Below are 23,432 nucleotides of genomic sequence, written 5' to 3'. Positions count from 1 at the left end.
CAAACTGCCTTGCTCGTTCTCAAGTACGAGAATCAAGTAGCAACCCAAGCTTAAAATGGTATTCTGTGGGAGAAGTAAGTCTCTGTCAGTAATGAGAGTGCTATTAAATGAAGAATTTTGGGAAACCGTATAGGAAAAGGTGGTGGGAAGGTCATGGGAAAGGTTGCTTGTGTCTGATTTATCTGCCCCGACAGGATAAAGTTACAGCATGAGGGATTCATCGCAACCTCCCTCTTTCTCTCAGGCTAGTCTTTGGTCAGCCTTGAATTCTTCAAATTCCACCATCTGACAGAGCAAGTTAAAGGGCAGCTCTTCATCCTGCACTTGAAAAGCACACTGTCTTTTTCAGTAAGAACATTGGCTCTATGGAAAAGCTTGTTTCTAATTGCAAATCCTAGAGGCTTGTCACTGCTGAGCATAAGGCTCATTCAGCCCACTTATGATGTGGTGTGCTCTAACAGATACTCCAATTACACGTTTGGCTCTTCTTCTGTACCTCTCGCTCCCTCTCTCTCTTGCGCTCCTTAAATTTGAGTTCAGCTTTGGGTTTTAAGTAGTAATTATGTTTCTGGTACCTTGTATGTTGGCAAGCAGAGCTGATAGGAAGAGAAGTGGCAGGTTTTTTAATCTGATTCCCAAACAGAAAAGGAAGTGGTGCAGCTTTGAAGAGGAAAATGGGGCTGAGTGGGATTACCTGAGCTAAATTTTGCCCGTGCTAGGAAATGACTGCAGTTACATGCCTCTTTCGCTTTCTGTGGAAGATGCCTAGCATAATTTAGGCATTACCACAACCTAAATAACATTTCCAAAAATATTTAGATGAAAGTAGATACCTGGCAAGAAGGAAGTGAGCTTGAACAAGTACTTTGGCATAGCTATGAACAACAGGGAATGGATCTTAACTTGGGAAGTACTGGTCTGCTTGAACAATAGTTGTTTATGCTAGTGTTGCCTTGGGGGGTGAGAAAGAGGTTAAATTAAGAACCATTACTGTAGTTGTTCATTACATGACTGTCCCCCGCTGCACCATCACTTTTTTATTGAACAGTACTGAAAAAAACACTGCTTCAATATTTCTTCCTTATTCAGTTACTGGTGCCTGCCTCGTTTGTCACAGAACATGAGAAGCTTAGAGGGAATTTAATTTCTTCAGTTGTTTCCAGGGTATTCATTACCTCTTTGGAACAACGCATCGGTAGTGAATGTGCTCCCACTGCAAGGAAAGAATTCCCCTTTACAGATTGGGAAGCTGAAACGGAGATGTGCTGGAAGGGTCTCGGTGTCCACTCTAGGATTTGGATTCCTGGTCTGGTGCTCGATCTGCCTGGCAGTTCTGTGCTCTGCCAAGGTGCTGCGTGCTCGTTGCCATCTCCGATGTCAGCTGCCCTGCGAGTAGATGGCACACGGGCAGCACGTCTCCCAGTGTCTCCAGGCTGGGTACCTGGAAAACAAGCAATTGTTGGGCTTCAGGAACGAGTAAGGAGATGATTGCCAAGGCATGACTGTTCCCTGCCGTGCTATTGTATACGCGTTGGCTCTGTTCTCATCAGCCCTTCATGGGTCGCACTGTGCCACAGGTGTGGAACATGTCCCAAGTTCACAGGCAGCTGCTTAGGCAGTGTTTTGTGTGTGTAAAGTGATCAGGATTTTCCTTTTTGCACGTCTCATACTGGTTGATGTTCCAGCTCTGCAGTGAGATTTCCTTCTCTCTCTTCATTGTAGCACAGAGATGGACAGCTTCTCTTCTGGATGTCCCACAGGTTGCTTGTCTTGTTCCAGGCTTGTCAGGCTCTGTCTGCTGTAAACCTGGTTTTCTGTAGCCAGCTCATCCACTGCAGTTACTAGTCCTCTGCCGGTTCTTGTTCCCTTTTGGTGCAAGTCCCTTGCCTTCACAGATCACACACTGCCACTTTTTTTTTTTTTTTAGCAGCAAACTTACTTGTTTGTTACCCCTTTCAGGAACTTTTTGTGTCATTAATGCAAGCTGTGGAGGGGGATAAAGGGTGAGTGAAAGCTTGTTTTAACACTTACTACCCCTGTCTCCTTTTGGGGTGGATGTAGTGTTCCGCATCATTGCTTTACGATGCGTGCATGTGGACAGATGGAGCATTGCGTGCAGATACGGAGCGTGGAGCAAGTTTTTAATGTATGCAGTCAATAATTAAGTAGCTGTGGGTGCTCTGCAGTTGGGAATACACGTCCTGTTGTGGGAATGCTCTCCTGTGGGTGTGCATGGGTTATGCAGGTTGCCTTGAGGCTTTTTTATGGCACAGCCTGCAAACAGCTGTGCTTCCTACTCCTGTTTGGAGATTTAGCCTGTCCTTCAGGCCATGCTCTCCAGTCATTCACGTAGGTACAGTCTCTAGGGTTTGACTGGCAGTGCTTTGTTTTCCTACACTGAATCTTCTATTCTTCCCATCCTATCTTCCTTGGCATCCCTATTTTTTCCACAGCTGCTGGAGCCAAAGTCTGATATAATCTTTATTTATAACTTTATTTATAACCTAAGCCCTAAGTGCACTCCAGTTGCCCTCTGTTCCACCTTTCGAGCCACGCAGCATTGCACATCTCCTGTGACTGGCACTGGGTATAGCATTCCAAGTGTGGTTTCCCTGGTGCTTTGATTGGTGCCAGAATAACTTCCCCTAATTTATACTTTCAGTGTATATAGGAGCTCTTAGGACTTGTTTGCCTTCCCTGACTGTTGCTCAAACTTGTGCTTTAAATGCTGTAAAGCTTTAAAAGTATGATCCACAGAAATTCCAGGCTGTGACCCACTCTGTGCAGTTGTGTGAAGCACCAGCGTGTGCTCGATTTGCCCTGTTTATTCGCCTCTCTTGAAAGCTTAGCCACATTGCTTTAATACAGGAATTATCTCTAGTGTCTAAAGCATAATTGCCACAGTTGTGAGCAGGAGACAAGCTAGGCTGTTATTAAATATTTAAGATGGTTTCTGTAGTCGTGGAGCCACACCTCTGTTTATTGCATTAAGTCCAAGTCCAGCTTTTTGGGTCTTTGCTGAAAAGCTTAGTTGCCATCGCTTAATCACACGCTAATTATAGTGAAGTGTCATCTTTTCAGCAGCACACAAAGAGCTGCAGGGATTTTAGTCATCTGTAACAAAGTAATAGGTGTCTGAAATAAACACGCTTTTTGGTGCTATCTGTTGAATCCCACATGCGGTGTAGCATCATCGTTCTCTCCTGGCAAGATGCATTTAACACCTATATCTACGTGCTCCCTTTTCAACTCTGTTAGTCACTGGAGCACATTCTTCTCAGCTTCTGAGTGCAGTGGTACCAGGTGTATCAACTTTGTTAGTAATCATGTCATGGATATTTAGGGGACACTTGGAAGTAGGATATACCTCTTCCTTCTCATGTTCTGAAAACACACTGAGCATTTTCATATGTTACAAGAAACTGCAACTGTGCAGAAACCATGTTCTGTGCAGATTGCAACCAGAATGCAGTTTTCATGGCAGGTTGTACAAGGAAGGAATTAATGCTGGATTTTATTTGAAACAGTGGAAAGAAAACAATAAATGAGTGGTCAGCTTCTTATGAACCCCATGGTTTGTCTGCCATGTTACTCTGACAAACTCTCTAGTTAAAATGATGCACAGAAAGTGTAGTTTTAACTACGCACTACAAGTGTGTTGATACGGACTTACTAGTGCAAAATAGCTTACACAGATTGCAAGTATTTATTTTACTAGTAATGGATTTTGTGTTTATAAATTGTGTTGGTAGGACTTCCAACGGAATAACAAGCGCTGCCGTGATAGGTTGTTTTGATATAGGTTCATCAGCTACACAAACCTTTAACTCATTTCCCGATTGTGCATTCCTGGTCCTGCTATCTGAAAATGTGTTTTTGCAGGTGTTGTCTTACTGCTGATGTAGAGTCTCTTCTCTTGTTTTTACTGCACCTGTTTGTTTTTTTTTATTATTATTTTATTTTGCATTCAGCACAGTGAAGTGGCACCAGGAATTCCTGTATGATAGGATTTACACGCACAACTTTGCATTTAATGTCTGTGGAAGTAAAGCATGTTCATATTCTTCTACTGCTGTGCCTAGGGAGCGGGCTCAGCACATGCTGCTGCCGCCTGTGTTGTTAGTTCTGCACTTTGAAGTGTGGCTCCTGCACTGTGCAGTCCATGCAACTGTTCACTGTCAGGTTTTGATGTATAGGCGCAACTGTACTTGGCACAACGTAGGAAATCTTTATTGGGCCAAAAGGTAAACTAAGACACAGAGGCAAGGAAGCCTCGCTATGCAAACTCTTACAGTTGCTTTTGTAAACACAAGCAAGACAGCTGTGTTCACTATTTTGTCATCAGGACTGCAGCACGCTTTTCCTCCCATAACGTATACGTGGTTACTGCTTCCCATTTGCCACAAAATGGAAAATCTATTGTAGACATCTGCTGTCCAGGGGAAGTGAATTTATATTCTTTGTAGCGGCTTCCATATTTATTCATTATTAAAACACATGTTGGAATGGGATTTACACGGTGTGGTGTCAGCTTTGGAGTCCTGTGGAAGTCATTTCCCTGCCCTCTGACCAAAGTGAGCGTTCAGGGAAAACTTGCTCCATGGGAGAGAAGAAAACATTTATTCTGCTGAATAGCAATTTAAAGTAATGAGAGGAAATAAAGTCTTTTAAAGTTTGCTTTTATTAAGGTATTCTTGGTGGGAATTGGCTATGAATTAAAACTAATATTTTTCCTTCAAAAACTTCCTTCTAGGAATTATTCTTTTTATGTGCTTGATAACCACAATCTTCAGCAGCTGTGGGACTGGAACCATCATAACTTGACGATCAAGGAGGGGAAAATGTACTTTGCATTTAATCCTAAACTGTGTGTTTCTGAGATCTACCGTATGGAGGAAGTTTCAGGAACCAAAGGGCGACAGAGCAAAGGAGATATAAATCCAAGGAACAATGGGGAGAGAGCCTCTTGTAAGTTCAAACAGCCACCCACACCGCATGGCCATGTTGCTGATGGTTACAACATGTAGAGGTTAGACACTACAGTGGGCTTTCTGTAACAAATGTTTGAAGAAAACGACTTTCAGAATCACTTTTTTTTTTTTTTTTTTGGTGACAGCAGCATCCTATAACAATAGGAACATACTTGGGATATGAGAAATAAAATCTTGTTTTTGATATAGCCAATGAAGAACATGTTTTTTTCTGTTTCCTTTGCAGATTTACATCATTGTTGGTATTTTCCTTGCTCAGATACCTATTCTTTCTTGATATTAAGGAGGCTGCTGAAATAACAACTCCACAGACTCCAAAATAAACCATTTACATTACATTGAAGCTTCTTTTCAGCTCTGGTCAAATATTGCATCATGTTGTTAGAAATGCTTGCTGTAAACTCAGTTTTCCGTGCTGTATTTTCAAATTATTTGCTTTTTATTTGAGAATTGTTTGTAGTGTTGTACAGTATGCTTAAACTTCAGTGTCTTTCCATTTAATTTTGGATTCTACAGTGGCCAAAATTATTTGAAAGTCTTCTGTAGACTTTAGTGGTCTTCACATCAGGTGTCCAGGTGTAACCAACACATTTAAAAGCAGTCTCTCATGTAGGAATTAAGAAGATGGAACACTTACAAATTGGACCTCAAACTCTTAGAACTGACAGTGCATTTTTCTTTGGTCTATTTGTGGTGTTCTTGGAGCTGAGTAAATTAAAATGTATCTTGTGTATAAGTCAAGTCCCCTTGTTCTGGATGGTGTTTACAAAACTAGGACACGTACTCTGCTGAATGTCTCTTTAGGCATGATGCAGAAATGCAGATGGCATAGATCCTTGTTGTAAGCACACTCCATTCTTTGCACATTCAATAGAGTAAAGGCTTGCAGTCCTGGAGGAGTTACAGACACACAGCCAGTCCTTACTACCACTGAGGCTAGTGCCAGCCGCTGCCTGTTTTTTTTTTAAAAAAAACATTACAGAAAGCTTTCTGACTCTGAAAAGGGGAAAAGAATCAACAAAAGCTAAACTGCCTTTGAAAAGATAGCACCAATAGTGCCAGTGTACATGAGGGTGAAACGTCCTTTATTTTTTCAGAGGCATCTATGGAACATTAGAAACTCACAGTTGACACTTAGAGCACTATTTCTTCATCCAAGAATTAAGTTTTTAAAATGCTATTTTGTTTTGGATTGGAAAACTCAGTGAGTTGGTAGTAGGAAGCTGTTCGTTTCCAAGCTGGCAGCTTTCATTCAGCTCCGTTCAGTAGAGTAGCTGGAAGCTGCTGCCATCAAATGGCTGTGCAGTATATGAACTGAGTTGTGGAGTTCTTGGTCCAGCCTGCAGTGAATAGGAATGTCAACTCCTTTATCCTTTCCATCTTGTCCATTCTCCAGAAAAACAGATTGTAATCATCAAAAATTGTCTTGGAAAGTGAGAATAGAGTGGCCAGGTACTGCCTGGACATTGGAGTTGGCTGATCAATTTAGGGCTACTAAACCAGTCCTGTGAATAAACAGGACTTACATTTCTCACCCAGGGAAAGTCTGAAGTAGTTTTCAGGAGTTTTCTGATGATGCATTAAAAGAAAACGTTCTTCGGAAAGAAAAAAGTAACAAACAGGTAGCTCTAACATACATACGCTATAATGGTTGCTGAGGACAGTGCTTACCCTTAAACACTCAAATATATATTGAATGAATATGAAATGAGGATGAAAAGCTCAGGAATAAGGAGTTGGCATATTGTGGTATCATAGGCACTACCGGAAAGGCTAATTAGCTAAAACTGACATGTAAGAAAGAGCAAAAACTATTAGGTGATGCAGTGCTAACTCTGCCCTGTGATGTCCTTCTGTCTTGCAGGCGAAAGCCACATTCTGCGTTTTGTTTCCAACACTACACTGAAGAATCGGATTAAACTAACGTGGGAACGGTATCGACCTCCGGATTACAGAGATCTCATTAGCTTCACTGTTTACTACAAAGAAGCGTGAGTAGATATTTTCAGAGACTAATGGAGACAGTAAAGGGATGGTAGACAATTTTATTCTGACTGCTGTTTTGCTGAGAACAGTTAGTTAGCTAAGTTGTTCAGGTAGTTCCTATTTCATGCAGTTTATTGATTCCATCCTGTTTACAAATTTCATTTTCAAGTCCTGCTTTCATTCGAATGCTTTTCTTGATGGAGCAAATGCCCCAGTTAAAACAAGGATTGTTTTGACTGATGACTACAAATGGGTTCCAAATCCGTGTGGTAGTTTCAAATTTGAAAAACTGAGATGGATGGCTTGGGTATTCTCAGGGCACTACTTTGGAGCTCTCTGTAAGTCATGTTGTTATAGCTAATGAGATCTTTTACTTCTCGAGTCATAGTACTAAGAGGGTGTCACAAATCAGTGGTATTACCTTGATGACTTGCCTTACTTTGGGTTTAGGGTTATTTAGGCTATCCAACCTCAGTAGTTTTCTGCATTAATACCTCTTGATCATGAAGTGGCACAGTTGCTGGAGAAAGCATAATTTCTTGGGAGGTTTATCTGCTTCTGCATATCCTTGTATGATCTCAGATTTAAAGTAGAGACAAAATACGAATGAGTCCAGCAATTGTACAAGTAGTTTGGAGGGTTTGAAAGGTAGGTTCAAAACAGTGATAATGACATACAGAGCAAGGCTGTGAGACACAGAAGCAGAACTTGTTAAGTAACTGTCAGTAAGTATTTTAAGTCACTTCTGTTTCATATATGCTTAGGTGAAGTCTAAATGTCTGAAGTTTTTCACTGTTTGTTTCTGATAACAAAAGACATCCTGGATTAGTATTTCTGTGCAGGACCTTGCCTTATTGCTAGTGACTAAAGATAAGACCTGCACCTAAAGCTGAACTTTGAGTTTTATAGTGCTTGGAAATAAAAGCAAATTTTATTTTGTTGTATTCTGCTGTTGAGAACAAGTAAGTTTTATTTGTTTCACTGAGCAGTGTAGAAGCGAGGTGCTCTCATAAATGCACGACAGTTTTAGGAGCAAGTAAATATTTTGTACAGTTTTTTTCTTTGAATATTTCAGGCCATTTAAAAATGTAACGGAGTACGATGGTCAAGATGCATGTGGCTCCAATAGCTGGAACATGGTTGATGTTGACCTGCCACCAAACAAAGAGAACAACCCTGGAATTTTACTGCAGGGATTGAAACCTTGGACTCAGTATGCCATTTATGTCAAGGCTGTTACCCTCACAATGATGGAAAACCATCATATTCATGGAGCAAAAAGTGAAATTGTTTATATACGAACCAATGCTGCAGGTAAGTTCCTGGCCTCTTAGCTAAGAGGTTGATAATACTGCAGGTATGCTCATTACATTAATGTGCAAGTTCAGAAACAGAATTTTGGGGCAGATGTATGCAATGCTAGAAGAAGTTAATAATTTTAAAAGCAGCATTAAAATTTGTATGAAGGTTTTCTGATACCTTAGGGTATCAGGCTTTGTCTCACTGGTGAAGGTAAATTTTAATGCAGTTTCAGTTTGGGCTGTACATGGCTACAGTTGAACCCTTCATAACCATTGTTAGTGGGGCATACATATAGGAAGTTTTTTCTTTAAGACAGGATGGTGGTTTTTGTTGCAGTTTATTAGGATTCACTGTGAATGCTTGCATGCAAATATACTGTGGAACATGCCAGGTTTAAAATACCTTCATTTTCTTTTTTTCCTTTTTCTTTTTTTCCCAGTGCCATCCATTCCCTTGGATGTTATTTCAGCATCCAACTCCTCTTCCCAACTGATTGTGAAATGGAATCCTCCCTCTCTTCCCAATGGCAATCTCTCATACTATATTGTACGATGGCAGCAGCAACCTCAGGACAGTTATCTTTACAGACACAATTACTGCTCCAAAGGTAGGAAAACTAAACGCAGTTGTGTTGAAATGCCTGGGACTCTTACCTGCCAGGGCACATTATTGACAAGCGCTAAAGCCTGAGCCCTGCTTCACAATGCTTTTGGGAATAGCAGCAAGTACAAAGGGATGGGTGTATTGTTGCCATATTCATAACAGGGAGAGGGAAAGAAATAAGCTGCCTCTGTTCTCTTAAGATAAAGTCCCTATTCGAAGATATGCTGATGGGACCATTGATACAGAAGAAGCTACTGAACCCACCAAGCCAGAGGGCTGTGGGGGAGAAAAAGGACCTTGTTGTGCTTGTCCCAAGACAGAGGCAGAAAAGCAAGCTGAGAAGGAGGAAGCAGAGTACCGGAAGGTCTTTGAGAACTTCCTTCACAACTCCATCTTTGTCCCCAGGTAATGAACTTTGGCTAATAATTGATTTTTTTTTTTTTTTTAAACATTTCCTGGAGCTAAGGCTTTCTGAATGCTAGAGCATATGTAGATAACACCTGGAGCATACACACATTGCCTTTCCATTTGTGTGAGACAATCAGTGGTCTTCTTACTTTGCACCTTCTCTTATTCACTAATTTTCACCCTACTCTCAATTTTAGCTATTAATAAGGTTTCTTGCCTGTATTGTTCAAGGACTTTCATGATGGTTTCTTTTCAGAGTCAAGAGTCACTTAAGCAGCTCTTTGTCTATAAGGGTCTCAGAGATGAGCAACATGTGTCAGACAAAGGTTTTCAAATGAGATCTTTCTCTAAATAGCCATTTAAGTGCTTATGTTCCTAATCAGAAGATTTATTTGCCTTTGAAGGTGCATTCACCTTGCAGAATAGAAACTGGTATACTTTCACTGCACTAATTGCAGAGGGCATATTGGTTACCTGGGCCTATCCTGAAGAGAAATAGTAAATAGACTCATTCTTCCGTGATGAATACTACTGCACACACATTAAGTGGAATAGTAACGCATCATAGAGTAGATACTACTGAATTACTTGATGATTTTGATCCTTGAGTTTCTAATTTATCCTTTATGTAAGCTGGTCTTACTTCAGATAATTGGATCCTGGGACCTAGCACACAGTGTATAGCTGCTACGTTACAGTCTGTAAGCAATCACATTTCAGTCATGCATTCTACCTCATCATCTCTGTTGGCAGGTAAAGTTTATGGTGAAGTCCTGTGTTTGAGAGCTCTGAAGTGTGCCTCTGTTGCTTATTAGAACTAGGTTATATCACTCTCAATCGTGATTTTCTGGGCCTTTATTGTCATTTATTTTCTCCAAAATTTTCTTTCATTCCCCAAAACAAAAGGAAAATCACAGAACCTTGAACTAAGTAACAAATAAACTGATCAGTTCACAAAGGATTTCCTGAAAGCTTGACAGTTTCCCCTTTTGCTTAACTTACTGTCATAAGGGTGTGTTTTGTAACAGCAAGGGCAGATAAGGTGTAATGCTCAGAAATAGCTGCATAGCTAAGCAACTTTAAAGAGACTGTATGTCAGGAAAATTAGAGATTATGAGCTAGTGAAATGTCTCTATGGGACAAATCTAAGCAGCTTGTTACTTGCTGATGTCAAATTTTTATTTTTTTTTTCCATTCCCAAGGGAGAAGTTAGTTAATGTGTTAATGCAAGCATCAATAGTAGTATTTGTTTCCAGTGTTGTACCTGTCTTCAGGATATTATGAACAAAATGCAGCATGTAATACAGCATGAAAATATTCAACTGTGTGGTTTTAAGGTTGTTTAAAATGACTGTTGATCTAATCTTGTGTGCAGTTTCTGGATGACCCCATATCTATTACTGTAGTCATGAGGTAGATTTCAAACATTACGGCTGTGGTTAGTCTTCGGCAGACACTCCTGACCACAGGAGGACAAGTTATTCTTCATGTTTGGGTCTCTAACAAGCAGGATAAGATGGGTGCTGTTTATAATGGAAAGTATATGGGAATTAATGTAAAAATTGACATTGAATTTAAGAACAGTTAGCTTTTATATTAAACGGCTTATATTTTGTTCTTCCTAATGTCAATTTGATTTTATTTTTACATGTGCATGGTGTTGTTTCCTTCAGTATCTCTTACATTTTTCTTCCTTCCTCTCTTTCAATAGAAGATGAATTTTCATATGTTTATCTGTAGACTTTTCCTTATTTTCTTAGATGCTTGCTTTTTTGTTTCTATCTGTGCCTTTCCACCAAAGCAGGAAACTGCTTGACACACAAGCAATGGTGTCAAATGTCTTGACATTTTAATCATGTTTGCCATGTGGCCTTTTCTTGTCTTCATTTATTTTTGTGCTGTGGTTTATATGCAACTGAGAATGTCAAAATGACTACTTGATGCAGTAAAAGAATTTGGAAAAAATTGTAGTGAAATCCTAAAAAATAAAAATAAAAATAAAAATTCATCCAATCTGTGCCAGAAGATTTCGAAACCAAGTCAGCCTTTTCTGGCTTGCTCTGCAACATGCTGCTTTGTGGCGGAGTGTGGTAAGGCAGTATATTTGATGGTGAATTAACTTCTCCTGTTGCATCAGCTTTTTGCTGTTGTATGTTTTGGGCAGGCCTTACTTACCTGATCTGCAACTCACTCTAGTACATGTGTATTAGATTTCACCCTTGTTGATAACCATTGCGTTGATCAGGTGCTAAATGGGCACTGGCTAAGTGATTGCAGGTGGGATAGGATTCAAGCCAAAAACGTTTTTGTGACCACTGTCACTCTTCTTTATTTTTTACTTGAATTCCCCTGGTGTGTTACTTTCCAGGTGTGAGCAGTCCAGCTGACTTTAGTGACAAGGAGAGCAGGAGGTAGAAAAGCCAGCTTGCAGTCAGTGCTTTGGTGCAAAACAGATGTGGATCTGACACACGACCAAGTGACATGTCTGTTATGTAGCAATCATGTGTTAGTTAGCTCATACCAGCCAAATGTTTATAGAGTATTTTTGTATTGATGTTTGTTCTGACGCTCAGGCCTGTCCATTATAGCAGTTTCTTAGACTTGGGACAGTAGCAGTGTTGCTGTAAATCCTCAGGTTTAATTCAGTTCTTATATGTCATACGGCTGCCTGTAAGGTAAAGCAAAGTTGCTTGGTGAAATCTTTGCTGTACAAAATGTTAGGGCTCTATTTTATAATATAGGGAGATTGTTCCTTTGTAGAGATATTGTTCAGGTGTGAGAATTAGAGATACAAATTGCTGTACATTAGTGGCTGTTAACTTTCATGGTTTGCAGCTGCCGTCCAAGGTTTCTTTTCTCAGTGCCATGCATTCAGTGTTCTACAGTTCCATTGCAGCTGCAAAGAAATAAGTTAAACCTATTGAGAGTTAGCTTTGTTAATCAAGGAAACTTCAGAGAAGTTTTTTCTCCTAACTTTTTAAACCTTTAACATCTGATTTTATTTTAATCTTCAACATTACTGTCATTAAATACAGATCCAGTTTGCTTATTAAATAACAGTGAAACTCTTCTTGCTCTTCAGTTTATTGTGCCAGCACCAGGGTGGTCAGAAGTTTGTACATTTATCTTGAGGCTTGATGTGAGCCTTGGAATTTAGATAGGTTTCCAACCAAGAAAGTGCAGTAGGATGTGCTGACGTGCTGCAGGTTCAGCTTAAGAGAAAGCTTTCTTCTTGTTTTGCAGTTTCCTTTGTTTAGCTATTTTCTTAATAGCATAGTTACCTATTCTATTGTTGTATTTTTTTTCTTCCCACACTTATTCTGGAGCTAGAGGAAAAATGAATTTCTCTTAAGAGATGCTTTTTCTATATGTGTCTGTTTGCTCCACAGACCTGATCGGAAGCGGAGGGACGTGTTCCGAATTGCAAATGCCACTTTGGCCACTCGAAACAGGAACACGACTGGGACAGATCACTTCACCAATGTTTCTGACACAGAGGAGAGTGAGGTGGAATACCCGTTCTTCGAGACCAAAGTGGATGGCAAGGAGAGAACTGTCATCTCCCACCTCCAGCCTTTTACTCTGTACCGCATTGATATTCACAGCTGCAACCATGAAGCTGACACACTTGGCTGCAGCGCTTCCAACTTTGTCTTTGCAAGAACCATGCCTTCAGGTACACTCACACAAGTATAAAGCTTTATTTTATTTTCCAGGAACAGATCAATCTCAGAAGGGACAAATCTTCCAAAAGCAGTTAGGAAAGCATTGGGGTTTAATGTAAACAGTGAATGCAAGAAGATAAATTGGAACTATATAAAGCTTTGTTACAGTAGTTTAATGGCCTTCTCTGGTCTCTCCTGTGTAAAGAGTGATCTGTATTAAGTTTTTCCTGTGATCTGGAGAAGTGCAGATGTGCCTTTAGTACCTACATGGTTATGAGAGAATCAGTTTCCTGGCTGTGTAGATGAGAGCCACAGACTTGATGGCTTTAAAGGTTTTATTCTTCAGTTCCCTGTGTGCTGAATAGGACGGGAACATTTCCCTGCTCATGTTTAGTTTTGCTATGCTCATGCTGAACTGTTTACAGATGTTAGAGGTTTGCTGGTGGGCATATTTGCCAAATGTTTCTTCTGTGACAGAATGACCAAGCATTTGTCCAGCCTGGAAACAGGAAGAGTACTGTATTGCATTGTGCCCAGTCATGGGCATCTAGAATATTTCAAATAAGAGAAATTGAATGTTCTACTCATGTTTGGGACTTACACAGATTGTACTTCATCTGAGAAGAATAGAGATGATTTTAGTGTAAGCTCATATGCATCCAGCGAAGAGCTTCTGACTCCAGCAGATGTCTGGGAATATTTGATGCAGAGTGGTAGCAATTTTGCTTTGTTTCTGTCATAATGCAGATTCAGCTGTGTCAGTAAAAAGCAAAAAGTGTTGCCTATTTCAAGGAAATAAGGAAATCTGTTAGTTGGGGGAAAAAGAAAAAAGCATTCCTAGTTTTTAGTGTATAGCTCTGAAAATTAAAAACTAAATAATTTTCTCGTAAACTCAGCCACTGTATCTTTGGAAAAGTAGCCTTTTTTTTCTTTTTTTTTTCTTTTTTTTCTCTTTGAAACTATCTTCATACTCCTGTTAGGATTTGAGTAAAAATCATGAAATCATCAGGAGTGAAAATGACTAGGGATAAAGCAATTGCTGAATTACTGATGGGACTCTGTTTTAAACTGTGACAAGTTTCATGAGATTGCCTACAGCAAAGGGATGTTAGTGGGGCAGATTTTACTGTTTTTGCAGCCGTGTGCAAACAGGCTGTTGTTTACAGCCATTTGGTGGGAATAGCTGTGTCTGCATAGTTTTGGTGTCGCAGAAAGTTTGGAGAGAACAACCAGGTGCTGATAAACTGTTCTTTGTCACACATAGAGAGCACAGTTACTAAAACAGCACCAATATACTTTGTGAAGCTGCATTATGCTGCAATTTCTGGCAATCAGCAGTTCAGGCAATACTTCTCTCCAACGAGCCCCTGGCAACTGCGTTTTCTTCTCTGGATCTTCAAATAGCACTTAACACAATGCTTTGATACCTAAAGAACAGTATGAACCTTTTGTTTTGTTTTTTATTCCCATCAATTGTTCTATAAGTTCCTGTTTAAGCAGTAGGTGTTCTTCTCACATCACTTGTAAATATTTTACAGAGGGAGCAGATAACATTCCAGGAACAGTAGCATGGGAAGCAAAAGAAGAAAACACCGTCTACCTGAGGTGGTTAGAGCCTACCAATCCAAATGGGCTGATACTAATGTATGAAATCAAATATGGGCAGCATGGAGAGGTGAGGATCTGATATTTCTCTGTTCAGAATTAATTGTAACTCTAATTTGTATTTTATACTTTGATCTTGTCACATTTGACTAGCTAAGCAAGACTGGGCTAAGTGTATTCTCAGTCTTGGAGAATCCAGGTTTGAGTACAACTGTAGTATGCTTTCATTGCTTTGACTTTGTATGCTGCAAAAGACAGTGCTATACGAAGAGATTTGGTGACTTAAAGCTAACATCATCACATTTGAGCTTGCTGAGGCTCATGTAGCACTTTGATATAGAGGGTGAATTAGCAGCTAGTCTACTGTCCAAATTATTATTGGACATATTACAAATTAAATTCTTACCCTGTTAGATTAGATGTTTGTGCTCACAGGGGTTACCTGCAGTTTCTAAACAAGAATTTGAAATAAGTTCAAGTTTGACACCTTTATTATGCTTCAAAAAACTACCAAATGTAACTCAAAACTGAGGAAGGGAAATCTAATGTTGGGGTATATTCAGTCTTTAAAATTAATAGCTGAAGGATTTTTTTGTTATTTTTTTTTTTAAGTTGCAGTACAGTGCAGGCTGTAACAAAAAGCTTGGAGATCAGCTACTACTGAGAAAGTTACCTTTCTGACTTTCACCTGCAATGTCATCTTTAAAATGTACCTGTTTCTGTATTCTTAAGTAACTTTTTGCATGGTGTTTATGGTAGTGGTCTTCATTCAGACATCTGTAGATAACTCAGACTTAAATCACTGAATAGTATTTGATTTAATCCCCTTTTACATTTGGGCCAACTAAGACACAAAATGGGATCTTTCTTAACATGTTTCTGTGGGCCTCTACATACCAGTGATAGAAACGGTGACTTCAAACACCTAGCACCAACCAACATCTCATTCCTTTGTTTCCTTTTGTCAGTTTTTGGATTCCATGCATCTCTTTAAGCTGTTGGAAGAAAAAAATTATCAGATGGGCCTTTTAATTATAAAGACAAGCTTATCTTACAGCTACATCATCTTCTCAAGGAGGAATGTGACGATACTAACTGCAAATTGCTTTTGTCTTTCAGGAGAAGCGGGAATGTGTTTCCAGACAGGAATACAAAAAGCTCGGGGGAGCTAAACTAACTCACCTGAACCCTGGAAACTATTCTGCTAGAGTTCAGGCCACTTCGTTAGCTGGAAATGGGTCATGGACCGAGCCAGTCTCTTTCTATGTACAACCCAAATGTAAGACGAATGTTTGCAGGCTATATCAAACTGGGGGACTTGGCCTTTTTAATAATTCTTAATGTTTACATTTGTAATTGGGTGTATGAACCTCTCGCCTGTGCTCTGAATACTCTTACTTGCTGATGTTTTTGGGAAATTCATCTGTTCCATTTTTTTGAGAAGTGTTGACAAGCAGGAGGTGTATTGGAGACATGGTGCTTTTTTTCATAGATTGTATGCATATAAGAGGTGCAATCAGGTGATGGGTGTGTAGAACACACTACTGTGGCTCCCTGGGGTGCCCAGCTCACAGTTGGGAATTCAGTGTTAGAAGTATCAACGTGGAGCTGGGTTGTACAAAACCCGTGGCAATTAAACAAACCTACTTTCAGTTGCAAAGTTCTATAAGAAACAGGTCATTTGTTAAGATTTTGGCTGGCAATATTTTTTTTTTTTTAAATATCAATATGCTTTTTCACATGACTTGTTCAGAATAACATTTTAACAGATAACACTGATGAAAGGGTCTTGACTACGGGAGTGATGTAGGTTTAGGAAGAATAGCACTGTGAAGGGTATACAGAGACCCTCTCAAGAACTTCTGTGTTTAGCTGAAGAGCACTTGTATCCACAGAAAACTGGAATTTTGTCTTCTTATTCATTCTTGTTTTTCTAATTCCTGGCATTTGATGAACTTGAGGTAAAGACCAGTGTGAATATGTTCTGAAGTACAAGAAATTGCAAGGTGAACAAAAGGTGGAGGAAAAGAAAGGTTAATATGCAAGCGAACAATTGCGTATTGTTCCCTGAGGAATGTAAGTCCTTAAGCATAACATGTGAAACCAAACTCCAGACAGACACTGTTCTGTACAAAATTAATGCTTTTCAGTGTCTGTTTTCTTGTTCCACTCATCTGCAGTCAGGGAGTGTTTCTGAGTACATTTTTCCACATCAGACAAGAAAATGAGTACTTTGATTTCTCTCCTGTATGGAAATACACTGAGTGGGTTTTGAATGTTTCTTTGTTAATGGAGATTTTATAGAAACCCTGATACAGTTGTTTTCTTGTTGGTTGCAGCAGCAAACTATGGAAACTTCCTGCACTTGATAATTGTGCTTCCCATTGCTTTCCTGCTCATCATTGGGGGTTTACTAATAATGCTGTACGTCTTTAACAAAAAGAGGTGAGTTGTTAATGCTTGTGGTTAATGCTGAACTGCAAAAGGGGCTTGTTTAGTTTCAAGTCTGTATCCGTGGAGCAAGTTAGAAATTAAGAAGTGAAATGGCATTCAGAGCACTTGAGAAGCTAAAGAAGATTCTGCCTTATTGGTGTGTACAAGGAGGTGGTCTAGAGTTACCAGCGAGAATCTGCCTGCTACTTGTGATATGAAGAGGCTTTTTATTACAGTATCACGTTTGAAAGGGGAAGAGGAAGGATTGTCAGGAACATATCCACTGGGACAATGATGACAGACACTGAGCCTTTATAATCAGAAGCTTTGAAATATGGGTTGCTCTATAAATCATGAAAACTTAGTTCAAGTCAGGTTAATTTGATTCCTTGCAAATTCTGAAGGTTTTTTGAAGTCTCTACATCCACTTACAAAATTATGTGTTGGACAGAGCAGTCCTGGGGGACTGCTCGATTGATTTGTTTTCCTTAGTTTTATCTCTTTATAACTAGTGCTCTTTTTTATTTAATTGAAATACATAATGAGAATTTAATAGAAGTCGGTGCAAACATTTGGGCTTGCAACTTTTTAGGTATTGAGCTTTTTTATTACTCTCATATAAATTACTCTCCTTGAATATCCCATTATTTCCATCTCTAATTCAGTTGTGTACAGACTATAGTACTAATTCTCCTCAAGCACTCCAGAAAGGGCTTTGCATCTAGTGAAGTAAAGTACCTGCCTGACCTTCCCATGAGCATTCTGGGCTTGAATGCCTGATAACTCATCCTTCTTTAAGCTGTTGTTCTAGCACACAAAACTGTTTTCTCTTTGGTTTTCTGAGGTCTGATTAATAACTTGATTTGTACAGCCTGCCTTCTGCAAGAGCTCTCACAATGCTGAATAAAAGTCTTACTCTGAAAATCACCCCAGTAAAATCGAGGGAGAAGGATGAGGGTAAAATAAAATAACAGAAGCAATTTATAAAGTAGTTGAATGGAATTCCAAATAAAAACAATCTTGTTCTTTGCCAGGTCACTTCTCTCTCGCAGTAGAGCAGGTGATTAATGCTCTCAGCCACAAGTCTCCTGGATGTATCACCATGCAGCTGCCTTTCTTAAAGGAAGTTTGCCTAGCAGCTAGAAGTGCTTTGTGTTTACACTTCTCTAGTGCTGATTTGGTATAGAGAAGACTGCAGGTTTCCTGGGAAAACTCTTCTGGGCTGTTCTTCTCATTGATTATATGTGGTAGAATAAGAACTTGATTTGTCCCCTTTCTCTGAAAAGCTCTCCACATACAGTAAACAATATTTTGTGGTTGAGCAAACAGTGGAATAGCCGTAGAAGAAGCAGTCTGAAATTTACTTAAGTTTAAAGATTAATAAGGAAAAAAATATTTCAACAGGAACAGTGACAGACTGGGCAATGGGGTACTTTATGCTTCTGTGAACCCCGAGTACTTCAGTGCTTCAGACGGTAAGTGTGGCCATGTGCTTTTGATGCGTTTACTTTTATATGCTCTGCTCATGTCAGACTTTGGAAGTGTGAAATTCTTGTAAAGGGATGTAGTAAAACCTCCTTCTCTTTTTATTTAATTAGCACATCCATAGTTAATCCATCATCAATCATATGTAAATGTTACCTGTCTATTGAAACAGAGTGGTTTCAGAAATTTCTCCTGTAGTTTATTCAGCTGAAATGAATTTGGATAGGTTAGTTTTCTTTTCAAAGTATTGTCTACTTATCCGGTGATTTTGTTACTAGAATGAAAGAAGAATTCATGAATTCATCGTCTTTCATGTTTGCCCTTTTAAGCCTTTTTCTGACCTACTGGAATAATCTCACTGCTTGTTTCTGTGTATTTCTCATGTGGAAAACAATAATGTTTACCAATTAAACAAAAAGTCTCCTCACTTCCCACCCCCATAAAACTCTTTCCAAATGTGAAAAGTTGTTGGAAAGGGAAAAGGCAATGCTGTGAACTTCCAGCCATATCACATGCAGTAATACTGTGTTAAAATGAGCAGGGATGTTTTATGTAAGCTACGCTTTTAATATCTAGAGTATGGGTATGCCAGTTGTTCTTGGACTGACAAAAAAGTTTTTTAAAGCTAGTTTCAGATTTTAATTCTTTATTTTCCTACTATTTTCTATGGAGATGCAATGTGAATAACATTCTTTGACAAGATAAAAAGAGAAGCACTTGCTGGAAGTGGCAGCTAATGGGCCCTTTTATTGCTTAGCTAGTAAATTGGAAAGTTTTGCTTAAAATAGAAGTTCTTGTTGCCTCAAAATTAGATTGTTTGCCACTTGTAGCAAAAAATGACTCCTCCTTCATCCTTTATTCCACTTCGAGCAAAGAAACAAAAAGCATCTAATGTGGCCATTGAAAGCTTGAGGGAAATAGTATAAGAAGAGATTCTTGCATAGTCTGCACCATGTTTTGAGAGTGTGGGGGTGCTGGCTGGGAGCTGGCTCGGTACTTTATTACCCAGTAGATGAGATGACAGGTTTGCATGACCGGCAACAAGACTGAGAAAATCCAACAGTGCTTAGTGATTTGGAAGATGGTGCAGATAATTTTCAGCTGGACAATGGAGAAAGTGTCCAGCGCCAAATAAAAACCAAGAGTTAAAGTTGATTTCAGGATGATTAAGTTTTATGGTTCATTAGGATTGTTTGGTTTTAATTTCTTGTTTGTATGCAAGTCTCAGTAAGTCTGCCAGGATTCTGGACCTTGGAAAAATGATATTTATTTTGCCTGATCTGGAACAAGATTAAATTCCTTAAAACCATTGGGGAAGGAAGAAAAAACAGAAAGCACCACCATCACCACCACCCCCCAAAAAAAAGAACAAAACAAACCACCACACTGTTCCTAGAACTGTGTGGGTTTTTTTGTGTGCGTTTTGCTTTCTGTATATCTGTATTATTTTCCTGCACTTCACTATTGCAGGAGAGTATTAGCAGACATATCCTACTGTAGATAATCTCCTTGCCAGTTCCCATGCTGGCTGACCCTGGCCAGTAGCAGGAGCTGAATGACCCCAGAATACCAGTATCCTTGGCTCCAGAAAGCTTATGGCTATGGGAAGGAGAGCCCTGGAATCCCAGCTTTCTGGCTAAATAAGTTGCTTGGAAAAAAAAAATAAATAAAGGCAGTTAGGTTCCCACTGGAAACCTATTTGCTAAATAATTATTTTTTGCAACATAGAGGTACGAGCATATTTAACAAGCATGTGCCCATACTGTGCAGATTATTTATTTGCGGAGCTCTTCAAGCACAGGAGGAAATCAGAACATGAGAAGAATTTGCTTGAGGCATCAGTGCTGTAGTTTATGGGTTAGTTTGGTGCTGCTGCTTTAGACGTTTTGCCAAAATGATGTTTCCAAAAGCCTCCTGGAGGCTAATGGGTTTAGCTAGAGTGGGAGCTGACTTTCTTTTACCGTTGTTTCTTGAAGCAGCACCATTAGAGTTAAAGATTTGTTGATGTTCATGCTATAATCCTCTATTTTTGCATCCTGTCATTTCACCCATCCCAAGCATGTGACACAACTGTACCCTCCTTTGGTGACTGATGGGCAGCAGCATCAGTGACTACTGAGAGCTCAGATGTCTTCTTGCCTGAGGCAGTCATCCCTCCTAGCAATCACCTTCTGAGGTCTCTCTTCTGCCTCAGATCAAAGACTTGCAGCAGCAGCGAGTTCTGCCTTTACTGGTGCAGCAGTGGGTGTGCAAGTAAGCACAATAGCTTCATGCAAAGAACCTGTTAGATCAGAGAATCTCTTTCCCTTTAGTCATAAAATCAATCAGTTAATAGAGAATACAGCAGATGCTAAACTGGTACAGATGATCGAGTACATTTGATGCTGCCTTGGAAGAACTAGAAAACTGATGGTACCGAGAAAAGCTCAAGCCTCAAGTACTGAATGAAGGTTCTTGCCACCAGGATGTTGTACATTAAAGTTCCTTATTTCTGTTCTTTTATGCTAGTACCATAGTGAGGCCCCTTGAAGTCCATCTACTCATTCCTTTAAGATTTATTTCTATGCCAGATACCTGCCTATCTCTGTATGAGAAAGATTGGAATATATGCACATCCCCTGGCAGTTCTCAGCATTACGTCTGTTGTTGCTTAGAGTAAAACTATTCGGGCTGTTGGTATTGTAAACCCACGAGTGATCCCACCACTTACAGAAATGGAACATGATGGCCTCATCTCTCTCTCCCCACAGTGTATGTTCCAGACGAGTGGGAGGTGCCTCGCGAGAAGATCACCATGTGTCGGGAGCTTGGGCAAGGCTCCTTTGGGATGGTGTATGAGGGGATAGCCAAGGGAGTGGTGAAGGATGAGCCAGAGACCAGGGTGGCCATCAAAACTGTCAATGAGTCTGCAAGCATGCGTGAGAGGATAGAGTTCTTAAATGAGGCCTCAGTAATGAAGGAGTTCAATTGTCACCATGTGGTAAGTTGTGAATATGTAATAAGGCTGTGATTTATATGGCTCTGATGGTTTACTGGCAGGAGATTGCTCAGGGCACGTCTTCACTGACTGAAGTGGGGACTTGGGATTCTAGCTTCAGTTCTGCAGCATTAGGATGTTGTTAAACAGGAGTCAGCGTGAAAACAAGTCTACTTCCAGACCTCTCCCACAGGGTCATGGGTGCTGGGGGCTCCATATCAACATGAATAAACAATTACTGCAGTTCAGTTAGCTGTATTTGTAGCTGAGCATTTGTTTTTCTCCTTGCAGGTTCGGTTGCTTGGTGTTGTTTCTCAGGGCCAGCCTACCCTAGTTATCATGGAGCTGATGACACGTGGGGACCTCAAAAGTTATCTGAGATCGTTGAGGCCAGACACAGAGGTGAGTCATGAGCTGTTGGATGTTTTTTTTCCTTCTGTTAGAATCATCCTGAGCAAATAGACATCGTGTTGGAAGCAGCAGGCAATTAGCCTTTCTTGCCCTCTCCTTAAGATCTAAGAACAAAACATGCTGCTCTGTGATCTACAACACTTTTTTTTTTTTTTTTATGAGGTAGTTACTGCAAATAGCCCAGTGTGCTGTACCCCATCTTGTGTTACAGAGTCCTGTTTTCCAGTTTTGAATTAAATCTCTTGCCTAACCTAATTCTTGTCAAGATGTTGAAGAAAAATTGGCTAGTTGAAGCATGCACGTTAGGATAATGATTTCATGTTGTACATCCTTCCTATTTCCTCTGTTGGAAAATAAATACAAATGAGGGCTTTATGATAAAAATCCAGTATCTTTGCTAATATGCATTCTTTAATATGTAGGCCATCAGTCTAACAGCTAAAATTGCCCCATGTGCTATAGGGTCTGAAAGATGACACTTGCCACTGAAATTATAGTAGACTAAGTAGAAAATGAGCCCACAGTTTTCTTTTGCCATTAGATTCATGATCCAGAACTTCTGATATAGTACGTGCAACAGAGAATGTATGCCATATAAACGGAGAACTTGAAAGTAGCAGAGGGCATGATTGGATGTGGAAAATATCCATGCTGATTAAACTATTTAATCTCCTGAGGTATAAGGTATAACATCGTTACACTGAAGTCTTTTCTTGCTTGTATTCCCTAAAATAGAATGGCCTGTTAGAAAAGAGCTATTTAGGAGTTGTTTGTAAACCAGCTTGATATGGCCGGTTTTTCCCACCAAGCAGGTGCTGCAGTTTACATAATCATGAGTTCGTTTAGCCTGGTTCAAGTCAGACTGAATTGTGATGGTGTGATTTGAAACAAAACAAAAGAAAACAACAAAAAACAAGTAGATTGCAATTTGGTTTAGAAATTATTTATTCATTTCCCCTTACTTGTTTGATCTTCTTAATCTTCCTCAGAATAATCCTGGCCAGACACCTCCAACTCTGAAGAAGATGATTCAAATGGCAGGAGAGATTGCTGACGGGATGGCATACCTCAACGCCAACAAGTTTGTTCACAGAGATCTTGCTGCGAGAAACTGCATGGTGGCAGAAGATTTCACGGTGAAAATTGGAGGTGTGCTTTTTGACTTTTACAGAAATTAAAAAAATCACCCTGAAAAATCAGTATGTTAGAAAGCATTTTAGTTTTTTTGAAAACTGTTTTTAAGATCTTTTAAAACTTAGCTGTAGTTTAAATTTCTGCAGAATGAAATATGTGCCTTATGAAGGCTAGCTGTGATTTAAGACCTGTGACCAGTCAACATTGAATTGAAACTCTTGGAATACCTCTACTTGCTGTCGTTCCAGTGAGGAAATAGAGTAGCATGTGGGCTTAGAAGGAGCTGGTGGAGCAGTGATTTGAGATGCAGATGCTGCAGACATCTGGGTGGATGGCATAGTTAACACTGGCGTGTCATTTGCTTTGCTGTTAATGCGCAAAAATAATTGTACCTTCTGTTTATTGATTCAAGAATAAGAATTGTAGGATTAT

General features: G+C 39.7%; 1 protein-coding gene across 2 annotated transcripts in view; it reads left to right on the top strand.

Moving 5' to 3' along the window:
• IGF1R (insulin like growth factor 1 receptor) overlaps window positions 1-23,432 on the top strand; it is a 168,856-nt gene that overhangs the window by 131,997 nt on the left and 13,427 nt on the right. Inside the window, exons 6-18 of one of the 2 annotated variants that reach the window (XM_082769459.1) lie at window positions 4,754-4,968; window positions 6,856-6,982; window positions 8,053-8,291; window positions 8,719-8,886; window positions 9,083-9,287; window positions 12,680-12,966; window positions 14,494-14,630; window positions 15,680-15,839; window positions 16,903-17,005; window positions 18,398-18,468; window positions 21,229-21,458; window positions 21,747-21,857; window positions 22,856-23,015. In XM_082769459.1, the coding sequence (XP_082625585.1) occupies window positions 4,754-4,968; window positions 6,856-6,982; window positions 8,053-8,291; window positions 8,719-8,886; window positions 9,083-9,287; window positions 12,680-12,966; window positions 14,494-14,630; window positions 15,680-15,839; window positions 16,903-17,005; window positions 18,398-18,468; window positions 21,229-21,458; window positions 21,747-21,857; window positions 22,856-23,015 (2,213 nt within the window). Of the gene's footprint in view, window positions 1-4,753; window positions 4,969-6,855; window positions 6,983-8,052; window positions 8,292-8,718; window positions 8,887-9,082; window positions 9,288-12,679; window positions 12,967-14,493; window positions 14,631-15,679; window positions 15,840-16,899; window positions 17,006-18,397; window positions 18,469-21,228; window positions 21,459-21,746; window positions 21,858-22,855; window positions 23,016-23,432 lie in introns of both variants that reach the window. The other variant, XM_082769458.1, reaches the window with a different exon arrangement.

The sequence above is a fragment of the Aythya marila genome (genome assembly GCF_965140915.1).
Source record: "Aythya marila genome assembly, chromosome: 11".
NCBI classification, from domain to species: Eukaryota; Metazoa; Chordata; class Aves; order Anseriformes; family Anatidae; genus Aythya; species Aythya marila.
Note: the sequence above shows the minus strand (reverse complement) of the source record. Positions and strands in the feature narration are given on the sequence as shown.